At 38.7% G+C, this 14970-nt stretch overlaps 1 protein-coding gene across 3 annotated transcripts in view; it reads right to left on the reverse strand.

The window, feature by feature from the left end:
• LOC116309828 (gamma-secretase activating protein) overlaps nucleotides 1-14970 on the reverse strand; it is a 46216-nt gene that overhangs the window by 17385 nt on the left and 13861 nt on the right. For all 3 annotated transcript variants that reach the window (XR_005608882.1, XM_039601372.1, XM_039601373.1), the window contains 8 exons: nucleotides 13718-13798; nucleotides 13288-13410; nucleotides 13004-13059; nucleotides 9771-9802; nucleotides 7744-7805; nucleotides 5856-5951; nucleotides 781-851; nucleotides 439-533 (listed from right to left, as the gene is read on the reverse strand). Coding sequence is in view for 2 of the 3 variants with exons in the window: in XM_039601372.1 (XP_039457306.1) it covers nucleotides 439-533; nucleotides 781-851; nucleotides 5856-5951; nucleotides 7744-7805; nucleotides 9771-9802; nucleotides 13004-13059; nucleotides 13288-13410; nucleotides 13718-13798 (616 nt within the window). In the remaining variant the exon portion in view is untranslated. The remainder of the gene's footprint in view (nucleotides 1-438; nucleotides 534-780; nucleotides 852-5855; nucleotides 5952-7743; nucleotides 7806-9770; nucleotides 9803-13003; nucleotides 13060-13287; nucleotides 13411-13717; nucleotides 13799-14970) is intronic.

A 14970-nucleotide genomic window follows, 5' to 3' on the forward strand; every position in this document is an offset into this window, starting at 1 on the left:
TGTAAAAAGCCTGGCATAAAACAAATGGAACAAAGCATTCAGATGACTGCTCAGCTTCAGAGTGCATTTCTTACTTTTATTTACCAAAGGGATACACGCTCAGTATGCCTGCTGCGTTACACCTTCACTTCATTTAGACGCATTTAAACCTCCAGCCTCAGTGTTAAGGGTGTGTTGACGTCTCGCATTCATCATCTCCTCCCCCATTCCCCTACAGTTTATGATCCCAGCGCAGAAAGCATTCGCTGGTGCTTAGGCTCCAGAAAATTCGTCCAAATGATTAAAATGTATTCACACTTTCTTACTCATGTCTGCATATTGTTAAGTGTTTAACATATTTTTGGTTACATTAGCGCAGAGGAAAAACACACACATTGTTATGCTGGCTGAGGCAGAGGCAGACCGGATTATAACAGCTAGTTTAAAAGTGTGTGATACCGGGTGGGAGAGGCAGGCAGAGACTCCGGGTGGATTCCAGGATCCGTAACATGAAGTGAAAGACGGACCACTCTGCCGGACTGCCCTGCTGCGTCCTGGAACGCATACACACACACACACACACACACACACACACACACACACACACACACACACACAGAAAATTCAGATAAGAACGTTACATAAGGTGAGAACACATGTGATGAGAGGTTAACACAAATTCACACATGTGGGCACACACGTGGCGGGGAATGATGGTGCACACATACCTTGAGATGATTGCACACCTTCAGTCTGCACTTTACATTACATTAGTTGGAAACATGACTGATTTGTACTCACAAGCACAAAACACGGGGGCCGAGTTTGTACTTCAGCCAGACTGACTCCAGCATGTGTCTGATGAGCTCCAACTAAACACACAAACACACACAGATACACACCTTAGCACTTGAGCCGCATATGCCCGATTAGATTCAAATGAAATGAAACTCGGATGACTTGCGAGCCTGGAAACTTTTGCACAAAGCAGGGCATTTTATCTGAAAACAGTTTCGACATGTTTTTCTGCTGTGATGACAGTGATGTTCGCTTCATGGAAATTTACATTTGTCCTATGATCAGTTTCCTCACTTCTCCCTTTTCTTTCCTACTTCCCATTTTCATCGCGAGTAAACAAGTGCAACCCCGGTGCACCAGGATGTGAACATATGCTTCACACTCGCCCATATTATTTCGCCACACGCTTGGGATCATATGAACGGACTCGACCCGTCCTCAACGTGTCGGCCCGTGCTGAAAGATCCACGGGCTTCTTTCCACAGGTGACCACTCTCCCACTTCTGGTACAATAACAGGAAAAACGATCTGCCTCATCCATATCCTGGACACCAGTTGGAAACCTTCCGCCAGCCGCTCCATGCCAGCAGCCAACATCCTCCACTCACCTCAGGGTGGGAATTAGCTGCACTTATGTAACAGACTAGCCCAAAAGTCAAAAAGGTGTTCAGGATAAACATAATAATAAGCTCCTCTGGGCTTCTTCCCCCACTTCTTGACGATGCTTTATTAAGTTTTAAATAATGTTAAACTTACCACTGCACCGTCTGTGCTAAATAACACCATAAATCGCCCCCAAACCCTGTATCTTTAAAAGCCATGAAAAAAATGAAACCCCACTAGGGATGATAACAATTTTAAATGGAAACTATGACAAAGGAAAACTATTAATTTTTTTTATCTCTTCAGGTGTTTTTTTCTAGTTTCCATAGTGGATTTAAAAGTTTTGAATGAATTCTGATTTAAAGTTGCAGGGGTGTAGAGTGAGGTCACTTTAACAAGCCATTAAAAATTGGCTTACATCCACCAAGGTCTTCAAGGTCAACTTAATGATTTATTGGTTGAAAATTGACAAAAAGCCTTACAAATGTGGTGTGTATTGTCAACATATATCTATACAGATTTAAAATAATATGTCACATTTGACCTCTAACCTCTCCTTCAATGTCAATAGATTGATGTAAAGGCCAAAATGGTAATATCACCATATACAGCTATATAAAACTGTGTCTTACTGCCATTGTTTGACAATATGGAGACATAAAAGGAACGATATATGTGGATTCTAAGTATCACATTACTTTTGACCTCTGACCTCTTCTTCAAGGTCAAATAAGGTCAACTCTTCAGAAAATGTCTTTTATCTTTAAAACTGTTCTTATAAATTCTACTGCCTTTGTTTGTAGGGGCAACATTTTGGAAACAACACTGGTGTATAAGGATTCTAAATATCACATTATAGTTTGCATCCAAATATGAGGTCATGATTGACCTTTGACCTCACTTTTACATTTCGCATCTGCCTTTCTTTCATGCTGCCTAGTTAGTTAGAAATTATATGATAAGCTCCAGTTATTCATGTCCACATTATTTATGAATAATACCTATTATCTACTCCTACATAATGTTTGTGTAATTAAAGTAAACATCTGTCATGCTACCCTTATTAAAGATCATTTAAAAAGAACAAAGAAAACAAAATGAACATATAAAAATACAATATTATCTGCTTTAAAGTAAATACTGCTCAGGGAGTGAGCTGCTTTGGTGGAGGGCTGAGCTCTCAGAGTGCTTCTTGTTTGGGGATTTATTTCTTTATTATCTTTAATTTCTTTTAAATCCATATTGTTATTTTTCTCTTGTTTCCTCTCCGTTTCCTTTTGAATTTTCTTAAAGCCCATTTTGTCAGCACTGTAAGCACAAATTAGGAAAGGAATGCCCCAAAAGACCATTGCATTCATCACGCCTTTTAAAGTATTTTTCTGCAAAAATTAGAAACTGTAATCGGTTGTCAACCTTTCAAACAAAACAAATTCCTAGAAGCTTAAGCAGCTCCTTGCTGATGCAGTATGCAGGATGCAGGAGCAGCGTTTTTGTGGAGAAAATGGTCAAACAAAAGGCAATCAAGTGATTTAAAGGCACACACAAACACAGTTATCCCTCTGTGGCCTTCTGCTCCAATTTATAAAGTCGCCAATTTGTCTTAATGAACCTCAGCCCAGACAGGAAGCTGGATTTACCCGTGTGGGTCTCCTGTTAGCAAAAAGTTTAGTAACCTTGGGTAGAGAGCAACTTTTCTACTGCATAGTAAGTATATTCCACCCTATTAGTTGCAATACTTTTTTTTTTTAGCAATTCATATTCGGCTATTAGCGAGGTTGTTCTTTGCCTTGACATTGGCTGTGTTATAAAAAGGAATGCATCTCCGTTGTCTGTGGCAACGGGGACAGGAAATAAATAACTATGACAATAATGTACTGCCGAGCTGTAATCTATCATAACAGAAGTTCCCCGGCTCTTAAAAGCTGTAATCTTTTTCACCGCCAACTTTTCCCCTGTGTCAATGCAACCATTAGTCTCAATAAGCACCAACAAGAAGGGGAGATGTTCTGTTTTGTAGTACCACCCTGAGTTTTTCTGCATGAGTCAGCTTGATGTGAGTCAGTCTGCCCAAGAGTTAGTGAGCTTAAAGTCAAATGTGGCCCCCTGTTTCTCATAGGTGTTTGAGCTTCTTTTAAATAAGTCCGTCATCCAAATTTTCACTTTCACGCAACCAAAGAAAATAAATAATTATTTAAAAAATCATTTTCAGTCCAAAGGCGCAGGTTAAAGCTCACGAGCCTGCCGTACCAAGCTGAGCCACTGACAGATCCAACTGTGAGCAGATGAACAGAGAGGATTTCTCTGCTCTTCTTTTTTTTTACTCTGTCATTTGCAATTCCACAATGCAATGTCCCAAAACATAATGCATCCTGCTTTCTATTCAATTCCCGCCTTACCCTTGGCCTGATTTAACACTGTTGTGTTGATATATGCCGTATGTCTGCTTTCAAGGGGTTCCTAACTGTGAAGGGACTCACCCCCCAGGAATACTAAAAACTGACTTTACAGAGCCGAGAACCTCTATTTGATACTGAAACAGAGGTTGAGAAAGTCTTTCCACTTGGATGTGCAGATCCTATCTGCACGAGCTGAACATTTTAATGAAAATTTTGTTTGTGCTTTGTGTAGCAAGTCACAGTAAAAATGGGGAAAATGTTCTAAAACTCTTCTAAACCCCTATTCTATTCCCAGTAGAACATAAAAACACATCAAATGGTTAAATTGAATATATACTCCATTATAAGAAAAAATGCTGGCATTTGTATAGTAATTTATTTAGTTATTTTACTAAATAAAATAACTATATAAAATAAAATGTTATGTTCTAATTATTTTTCCAGCTTCCATTTCTACTCTAATAGCGCTCACTTTGACAAGCCCATTTTTTCTATCATGATCCCAGGCAATGCAATTATCCAGCAGCTACCCCCGCAGGTTTGCTCAGTGCTCACAGTGACGACTTCATCATGGATAAATTTCCCAGTAATACTGATTATTGCCATTATGTCAAAAGAAGTTGTTCATACTATTTCAGAAGTATCAGTTATATGTAAGTCTATTTTTCCTGGTTGCAAAGAAAAAGACCATGGAAACTTGTTGTTATGCCAAATTTGAGAGGTTTTACTGAAATCACCTTTTTTTCCCCAGAATACCAGGAGAGCGATCACTGGGGTTTAGTGATAATGAATAAAAAAGAATGCATAATAAATAAATAGTGATTTTTGGATTTTTTTGTTTTCAATGCAGTGACATTTTCAAAATAAAAGCCTCAAGTTATTTATTTGCTGCTTAGAAGTTGTTTTAGAAGAAGCATTACAAAATTAACACATTCTGCAAAAATCAGATTTTCAAAATAAAATATCTGATTTTCAGTTGATATCAGTTTATCAGCGTGCCTTATGGTTGCCAAACAACAGTATAATAGTATGCTTTTTTAAATAATAAAAGACTACTATTTAAATTGGGGTTTTTTATTTTAGAAGTACCTACTATTCTATATTTACTACTATACTTGCTACTATATTTAACTTTTTACAGTAACTAACAGTTTTCTTCATAGAAGATCTCAGTTACAAAACATACCAAACCCCACAACAGACAACGTCCGGCAGTAGCAACAATTACACTGCAATTACTTCAGAAACTGCAGAGTCTAGTTTGAACTGTTATTATTGTGTTTTTAAGACCTTTTAAGAATCTGGTACTTTTTCTAATGAAATCAGCTGACAGATGTATTTTGCTGACATGTCACATTTAAAAATGTGACTACTGATCTGCAAAATAAATGATGACTTTCTAGTAAAGTGGCTTTTTTAGTAGCTTTACTCCTCTGAACTATATTTCTAACACTAGAAGCATTTCAGCTACTTCCAGTGGGAAGCAAATGGTATTTTGTAAAGCTAGTTCAAAGCAGTTTTTCCATCAGTGCCTGTTGAGCGCTGATCTCTTGATATGGTTCAATGTCTTTAAAAACACACATCAGACACAATAGAAAGTCCCATCAGTGGTTTCATGTAACTCCAAAAATCAACAGGTGTCTGCAGTGCACAAAGAAACACCAGAGCAAAAATTTAGTCACCCCTCAACTTCTTCCTGGAACATACTGGCTGCAATTTGCCCCTTGGTGGATACATGAAACAAAAGAAAAGAGTGGATTTATGGATTTAGCAAGGGGGTCTTTAGAGAGAACTGATGGCTGCTGAGAGGACTGTAAGTGCGACCTGACAGATTCTAGAGCGGTTTTCTAAAATGGATAGTCAAATATTTAGTTATAGTGACAATTTTCTGACTTATACACTGTGTAATCTTTGCTGTGAGTGTGACAAAACATCACCTGAAAAAGATTAAAATTATGAAATAAGAAGAATGACGAATCTTTAAAAAAATAGTTCAAAAAGGATATACAGAGCTCCTGGACCTCTCTCACACACAAACACACGCACACACACACACACACACACACAATGTGTACCAACCAGTTTGGCTACATAGTTGACAACCAGCGAGTCAATCTTTTTCTTCCCCAGCCGAGGAAGGTGTCTGCTGAGGTGCTCTCGAAGCTTGTCAACTGTCTGGGATGCAAAAAAAAATACACAAATTAACTTCTGTGCATGTGTGTGTGTGTGTGTGTGTGTGTGTGTGTGTGTGTGTGTGTGTGTGTGTGTGTGTGTGTGTGTGTGTGTGTGTGTGCACCATCAAGTGAAACTTTGTGTGTTTTAAGCATACTTTGCAGTGCACTCAGCAGGGTCAAAATGAGTTCACCTCAAATGCTTCCCTCAACTATGTTATGAAATTGATTTAAGCATGGAAAGGAAAGGAAAGGAAAGGAAAGGAAAGGAAAGGAAAGGAAAGGAAAGGAAAGGAAAGGAAAGGAAAGGAAAGGAAAAGGGTGAGCAGAAACGAAAAGAGTGAATGGAAAGAAAAAGAAAGAGATGTTGAGCTAAAAAATGTGAAAATGGAAGAAGAGATGGAGGGCAAAAGAGAGGAAGATAGCAAGACTGGGTCATTCTAAGAATAGCTAAAAGACTGCTTGCATCTCTACAAAACTCCATTAAATTGAAGCTATCTGCTCTTTGGAAACTATGCTGAGCACAGGGAAAACTAGGGGATATGAAATTGTCCATCAAACGATGTACTGTGGGAAAAAAAAATGCAGGACAGGGACCTTAAGATGGCCCTTTTTTAAAGTGTTGACTCATCTGAAGCAGAACGGGAACTTCACCTTAAAGATGACTATGGAGGAGAATAATCGGTTGTCAGCATTTCACTATGGATTTTTGGTGGCCTGTATGTCAACCAGCAGTGTAGGAAAAAAAAAATACTACAAGGAGATGTTAAGCTGTGGGAAATAAACAATCTGAGACTTTCACATGCATTTTACAATCAACTTGTTTTTACTATACACCAGTATAGTTAGTGTTGGCAGGGAGATAACACATCTATTACACATCTGAACAGCCCATCAAAAAATATATATATGTATGCAATTTTTAAAGACTACACGTAACCTTTCCTCCTGTCTGCAAGGATTTGCTCACAGGCAGGACCCTAATGCTGTATTTGTGTCCTATTAGAATCAGGCTTGAAAGTTCCTGAAAACAAGGACACGGAGGACAAGGAGGAAAGGCTAATCCCACTGTCACTTAAAGTCACTGTAAACCCAAGAGATGGACCTACTGGGACCATCTCTTGGGTTTACAGAAAAGGTCCCAAAACAAAAAGCAGCAGTTCTCTAGGTGAAAATGCCTTGTTGATACTAGAGGTCAGGGAAGAATGACCAGACTTCTTTGACCTCAAAATAACCAATAACTCAGTTAAGTAATCAAGACATGCAGAAGAGCACATCTTAATGGACAACAAGTCAAGCCTTGAAGCAGATGGGCTACAGCAGCAGAAGACCACACCAGTGTCGTCTAAGAACAGGAAATTTAGGTTATAATTTGCACAGGCTCGCCAAAATTGGGCAATGACTGTAAAAAGGTTTTCTGATCTGATGAGCCTCGAGTTCTTCTGCAAGGATTTAGTGCAAACAACAGGAAAGCATGGATCACTCCTCCCTTGTATAAGTGGTTCAGCCTGATGGCGGTGGTTTAACAGTGTGGTCTTAATTGATTTTAGAAATACACTCCTAAAACCTCATAAAAAGATCATGAAGAAAGAACTAAGGAAAACGGATCTCCCCGAACTGTTTCCTCAAATTTGGAGACACACTTTTTTAAACATCACTGTCTGCGTAGTAACATTAAGCTTTTTTTTGGTAGTAACTGAAACTCCCCAGCCAAAAATAAATGAAACATGCTTCTGGACATGAAGTCCACTTTATTTGTGTGTCTGCCAAGATGCAGCTATTGAGCGCTCACTCACCAGGCCTATGAGTGCCCTCTGTTGATGATCCTCCTCCTGGAAAAGCGGCACCAGCTTCTTATCTAGAAGAGAGCAGGCAATAGTGAAAAGTGTGTGCATAAAAGGGGCGTTTGAAGATAGCTTTGATGCTGAAGCTATGCCAAATTAATCAAGCGCAGGTAGGCACGTATGTGAGTCCTGGAACATCATTAAACAAGCCATCAGTAGAAATGTAAGAAACCAAAAAGTCTGATTTCTTTATGGCTTTTAAATTTAAAATAAAAAAGAAGCTGAATATAAGATATTAATAGATTCTTTTTGAGCATTTTTTGCTTTAAAAATAAATCCCAAACCTTTGGGGGTTACGAAGCTGCAGTCCCGCCGTGTGTGTGTGCGTGTGCGTGTGTGTGTGTGTGTGTGTGTGTGTGTGTGTGTGTGTGTGTGTGTGTGTGTGTGTGAGAGAGTGCGAGAGTATTTTGGCATGGTGAAGTTGTTTTATGTCAATCTCACAAAAGTGGACCACACTGCAGCTTTAGATGAATTATTACATGCGTGCATACACAAATACACACATCTTTTGATCCCTTTCACACATGCAAGAAGTGAACTTTTTGATGTTACAGCAAAAAATGTTTTTTACAGATATGAAAAAAAGTGCTTGCAACGCACAGCGAACCTGCAGACTGTGCTGCCAGGTTCAATGTACGCCTTTTATCAGTTCAAAGCAATCAGCTGTTTTACATGTAGGCCGTGACCCTGAATTGAATAAGTGGATGAATGGATGGTTTAGATGGGGTCCCATAATAAACTATACTGCTGACATAATCATCAACAATACTGACAATGAAAAATAAATACGTGAAGAGTCGTTTGAATTTAGTCTCTTTGGTTTTGCATCAGTTAGTGATCTCAGTACATTATTTTGTATTTTCTTTGAGATCATCAAATTTTAATATAACTTGATTAAATATAAAATGCCAATTTTAAATGATGATTTCATTTATTAAAGGAAAAAAATCCAAATCCACCTGGCCCTGTATGAAAAAGGAATCACGACCCGACCCACATGGTGTTCAATTTTCACTTCTTGACTATCATGGCCAAAAATAATTTTTTAAAATTATAATATTTTAATACTGATAGAAAGTTTGGAAAAATGAGCCACATATTATCATATGTGTGTATTTAATATCTATAAATATTTGATATCATGACATCCCTGCTCACAAGGAAACTGTAAGAGTCCAGCCAGATCAACACTGCCATCCCTTAAACCACACTTTAGCATGAATCAGATAAAGAGAGGTAAACTGGAAAATAGTATCTGTGAGCATAAATCTGCATCACTAATTCAATGCAATAAAATTACAAAGTTTAAAACGTCTTCTAGCAATGCAACAAAATCCAGCAGTCATGATCGCCCACATAACAAATTTAATAAAACACCAAATCATAAACTATTTACAGTGAAATTAGCTTCTTACAAGTATGCTATTATTTACAAGTTAAAACAGGAATGCAATCATATGTATGTTTTTAAAATCAATCTGAGGGAGGATGTGGGCATGAGATCATGCGTGTGTGTATTTTTGTGTGGGGAATGTCCTGTGTTGTGTCTGACAGGTAACAGCTGCACTGGAGCTACGTGCGTCATACTGCATATGAGAGACACGTGAAAAGGGAAAGAAAATAAGGGAGTGAGCGGGATATGCAAGTACCAAGCTCCTCAGCGTTATGTAACCGCGTAAAGCATTCTTTCTCTTGGCTTTTCTTTTTCTTTCTTTCTTTGCTTTTCTGCCTCCTTTCTCCTTCATCTCTGTCTCATTCCAAGATAAATTAGTGAGGTAGTTTTGTTTAGCCACACACTCCAGTGAGCGTGAAGAATAGAGCCTCATAAGAATACACAAGCCCAAATATATTAACACACAGTATAGAGTTACATTACAAGTCTAAGTTTGAGTATTTATTATGTTCATGCTACAGTATGTCTGTGTACTTGTGTGTGTTGTGTGTCTGTGTGCCACATCAGTGTGCTTATGCCATCTTACCAAGACTCCAGGTGTCCACCATTGATAGAACTCTATAAAATAAGAAGCAAAGCTTTGTGTGAAAACAATCCCTCAAGCCAGCATTATAATAAGAGTCTTACATTTTAAGCTGTAAGCTGAGGAGGCAGTATAATTCTACATTTGCTGCAGCGTGCAGCAAAAACTATGAAAGCAAAAAGTTTGTAAGCAGGTTCCAGAGTTTTGCCTGGAGGATGCTAATTATAAACCAGAAAGGTGTTTGGTTGGCTCTCGGAAACAAACAGAGCAGGCTTTTAAACTATGGTGCATGCAGGTATGTGTCCATCATCAAGTCAGTCATCATCAAATGGTAAAGGGCTGTAGTTATGATTTCACTTTTCGGCTATGCAGACTTCTTTTATTCCTGCTAAGTGGTTACATTTGTGCCAAAAATAACTCAAAAGCTTGGATGCTGTGTGCTTGAAGTTCGAAGCTCGAAGTTCGAAGAGAGGTTGATTAGTAGGCTGGACATTATGATCGGTCAACTAAATGTTTTCTACAGCTGTCTCAGAACCGTATCAATCACACTATTACTGGTGTTACTTTCACATAGAAAAAAAGCACCACATCAGTAACCCTCTGAACTGATTCATTAGTTTTGGCAGTAGGAAAACAGAATAGACGTCGGCTAAACTAATTGAGCCTGTGTAACAAAGTCAACAGTGTGATTCGATTTTGTTAAATCACAAGAGCCAAAAAGCTGAGTGTAAACTTTGCACCAGCTTGTATATCAACAGCTTAACCACCAAATAGACATATCATCTAAAAACGATAAGCTAAGTTAGGATGTTCTGCCAACTTTTGTGTTTTTAATGCTTTAACTTTGAAAGTGAATCTATCAGGTTTGTTATTCCATACTGAAATACAGCCCTGGGGTTTTCTAGTTTACTCTGACTTGGATTATAGCAACTAAACTTCTCACATCAAATTCTGAGAAGAGGCTCCCAAGGGGTCCTAAAAGTTACGAAAGGAAAATCAGATACAACCCTAGTTCAGAAAATGTTGGGACATTGTGTAAACTGCAAATAAAAACAGAATGCAGTGATTTGCAAATCTCACAAACCCATATGTTGTTCACAAGAGCACACGGGAAATATATCAAATTGTTAAACTGAGAATGTCAAATGTGGTACTAAAAAGAGTCAGTTGCAAGAACATTTTGCAGCTAATTAGGTCAACTGGACGAAGTCAGTCAGATGATTGGGTATAACAAGAGCATCTTAGAGAGGCAGAGTTTATCAGAAGTGAAGATAGGCAGAGCTTCACCTATCAGCAAAAACCCGTGTTTACATCTTATGGAGCAATTTCAGAATAGCGTTATTTAATGTAAAATTGCAAAAACCTTCGAGTATCTCATTAGCTACAATGCATAAATATTAAGATTCAGAGAATCTGTAGAAATCTCTGTACGAGCCAGATGCAGGTTAAAGCTCTATCATGCAAAGAAGAAGCCATACTTGAGCATGATCCAGAAACTCTGTTGTCATCTTGGGGCCGAAGCTCATTTAAAATGAACTGAGGCAAACTGGTAAACTGATTTGAGGTCGGACAAATCGAAATTTAATTCGTCCTCAGCAATCAAGCAGAGAAGGACCATCCAGCTTGTTTTCAGCCCTCAGTTCAAACGCCTGAATCTCAGTTCAAAACCCTGAACCTCTCATGGGGTATAATAGTGATATAGAATTGGCAGCTTGCACATCTGGAAATGCACCATGATGGTGAAATGTATATACATGTATTATAGTCACATATGCTCCCATCCAGTTAATGCTTTTTTCAGGGAAGCCCTTGTATGTTTCAGCAAGACAATGTTAAACTACAACATACTACAACAGCATGGTTTACTAGTAATAGTTTCACCAGCTCATAAATGTGATAAAGAACACCCAGGACTGTTGAGCAGCTAGAATCCTCTATCAGAAAAAATGGGATAACATTCCTCTCCTAAAAGTCGAGCAGCTGGTCCTCTCAGCTCTCAGATGTTTACAGGCTGTTGTTAAAAGAGGGGATGCTACAGAGTGGTAAACATGGGCCTGTTCCTGCCATCAAATTTGTGGTTTCTTTTTTTAATTTGTACATTTTGGTATGTTTTCTATGTTCTACTGTGAATAATTTGGAAATCATTGCATCCTGTTTTTATTTACATTTTACTCAGTGTCCCAACTCATTCACGATCGGATTTGTTGTTCTATTTTACTTCTTCTCTTTTATGGACGAGAGATTAAGCACCATCAACAATAATTAGAAACTGTGAATTTCCAATAAAACATAATATGTAAACAGGCTGATACAGGTAAACACTCTGTGAATATAAATATAGAAAACCAACCAGGCATGCATCATAAAACAGGAAGGTTTTCATAATCTGGCAAAGTATTCCAGAAGTTGGAAGTACAATGTTTGTTGTACCTTTTTAAACAAAGGAAGACTTAAGCTTTCCCATATGTTAATGTTAAGTGAGTAGATCAGTGAGATACTTTTACAGGCAAGTTATCTGCTTTCATGTTGTTGTTAAAACAACGGGTTGTCGATGCAGGGATCTTGTCATGGAAAAAGATGCTGGGTGAGAGCACAACTCTGGCAGAAAAGGCTTAGCACAGACTGCTTGTCCTATTTAAGTGGGATACATTTGTGGGACTATAAATTGTTTAAGTCTTTAATAAATTAGGCCAGCGATCTGATAAGAGAGCAGTCTTTAGGGGTTGTGTTTGATTGGAACAAGTGGGCTTAGAGCTAACTGGCACTGAGCATTGATAGGGACCTAAATAAACATTGTTTGTTCGGGTCGAATAAGCAATTATACCAGCCACATCCTTGAAAAATGAGCGCATTTCAAAGTTTTTTTGTTTTTTTGGCAATAACCTGGAGCTGTGTGCCAGTTTTGCAGCTGCTGTGACAAGTGCTATAATTTGAGACAATTTCAAACTGGATTTTAACAACCAATAACAGCTACCCCATCAGGCCAATCAGCCTATGCTTGTGAAAACTAAGGGCACGGTGCTGAAAAACATTCATTACAATGAAACCACCGGTGAAACTGCTGTAAAATGTTGACCTGGGAGCGGCTCATTAGAGAAAACTGTGCCTAATTTCAAAACTCATTGTTAAAAACACTGGAACATAATGCAGAGGTGCATTCGCCCCCCTCCTCTCGTTTCAGGACTGTGAGTCTGCAGCATATTTCTTAACAAATCTCATGTGGGAGGCAGACCTACTTCTTTGTGTTCTCCTCTATGTGATTCAGCTGGCTGGAGGGTCTCCTCTCGGACCTCTGAAACAAACACCCATCATGAGAGACGCTGAAAATACGCTTCCATTGTTTCACAAAATACCCCACCGGTATTTTGACAAGGACATACACATTTTCTCACATGCGTTCCCACCCCCACATCAACAGTTACCAGAGATCAGATGCATTTCATATACATACAGATACATGGGTGATTAACGGTCAATCAATACATGGGATGTTTTGACATGCACATACACCCACACTCACCATTTTGTCCCAGTCGGCCTGCATGTGTGAGGTTCTGTATCGGGGGTTGGGATCGGCATCAAGATATTTTGTCCTCTCTGTGTTCCACTGCAGCTCTGACCAGAAGCCCTGGAGACTCCTGGCCTGCTCACAGATGTACACAGAAGCAAGCAGCACCGCAACAGCGACAAAGCAAGGGCAAAACAATCGAGGATAATTACATCGGAGTGGTGCACGCTGTTTTACATATAAATGTATTATGGACATCTGCATTAATTTCAGTGATTTGTATTTGCATGGGTAATATTTAATGCAACACACAATCTCTCAATTTAATCGCTTTTTTAAAGTTTAGTTTTATTAAATGTTTCTCACAACAAAATTGTGCTGCTCAATGTCACGTTGTTTCAAAATAACTCCAGGACTTCAAGTGTGAGAAATGTGTTATTACCTTCCCTTTGAAGGTAGATTCAGTTTGAATCTCTGTGGTACAAAACACACCAGGAACCTTCAGCAAACATTCTGGCACCTCCTAAAGCACAAATACAAAAAAAGTGTGTGGCTCAAAAGCAAGTGCGTCCACTGCATTTAAATCAATACTAACAGTACTGTCCAAAAGTCTTGTGGCCGGTCATTTATTTATATTTTGCTTCCAAGGAGCCAGGCCTTCTTGGAATTTTTTAAAAAGTGATCTTCTTTGGACATTAGCTGCTTTTTCACTCACCCAGTCCATCATTTTCAGAGAAGTGGGTTTTTTGTGTCCTAAAAAAGTTCAGGAAACCAGACAAGCGGCAGTAGATAGTATCTGAAAATCATGTCCTTAAGAATTCAATCCTATGTCACCCGAGACTTGACATGGTTCCAGTGAGATCCAGAGATCAAGAGAGAGATCAGTGGATCCATCTACTGTTTGCTGAAGCCTTAACAGAAATGATCTCAGCTGACAAGAAGCCATTCTTAAGAAACGGAAACAAGGAGAAAAGGCTGAGGTACGCCAAATTACACAATCAGTGGTGAAAGCAGTGTAGAGTAGAAAATCAGCGGAAACAGATGTGTAAATAAAACTGAATCATTTCTTTCCCAAATCTTTATCAGTATATACAGAGAAGTTCAGGATAGAGGTACAACAGTGAGTGTCTACGATCGTCTGTGACACACAGTGGAGGCTCTGTTATGGTTTGAGGCCAGAGGTGTTAGGTATCATGCCAAGACTGATGGGATGATGAACACAAAAAGTACCATCATCATTTTGATCCACCATGCAATACCTAGAAAATGTCTGATTGCCAACTGCATCATATTTCAGCATTGCAATGATCCCAAACACACTGCCAGTACAGTAAATAATGTAATACCTGGGTAAAAAAAAAAACACACTAACACTATCAGTCAAGGATTGGCCCCACCAGAGCCCAGACCTCAGCATTATTGAAGCAGTGTGGATCATCTTGACTTGTAGAGAACCGAACAAAAGGTAGCAAACATCAAAGAGCTTTGAATTTGAAGAAATTACAAGAAAGCTTGCCGAGGAGAGTTCACACTGTGTTGATGTTGACTTTCAAGCTTGTTAGATTTGTACAAACTCTGTTTTTACCTTTTCCATCTATGTTCACGTTTCAATAAACACCACAATACAAAGAAATTTGCAAAAGGGTAGGGGGATGCTCAAGACTTTTGCATAATACTGTACATTGAGTTGCCACT

This window comes from Oreochromis aureus, linkage group 17 (assembly GCF_013358895.1).
Source record: "Oreochromis aureus strain Israel breed Guangdong linkage group 17, ZZ_aureus, whole genome shotgun sequence".
In the NCBI taxonomy this organism is placed as follows: domain Eukaryota; kingdom Metazoa; phylum Chordata; class Actinopteri; order Cichliformes; family Cichlidae; genus Oreochromis; species Oreochromis aureus.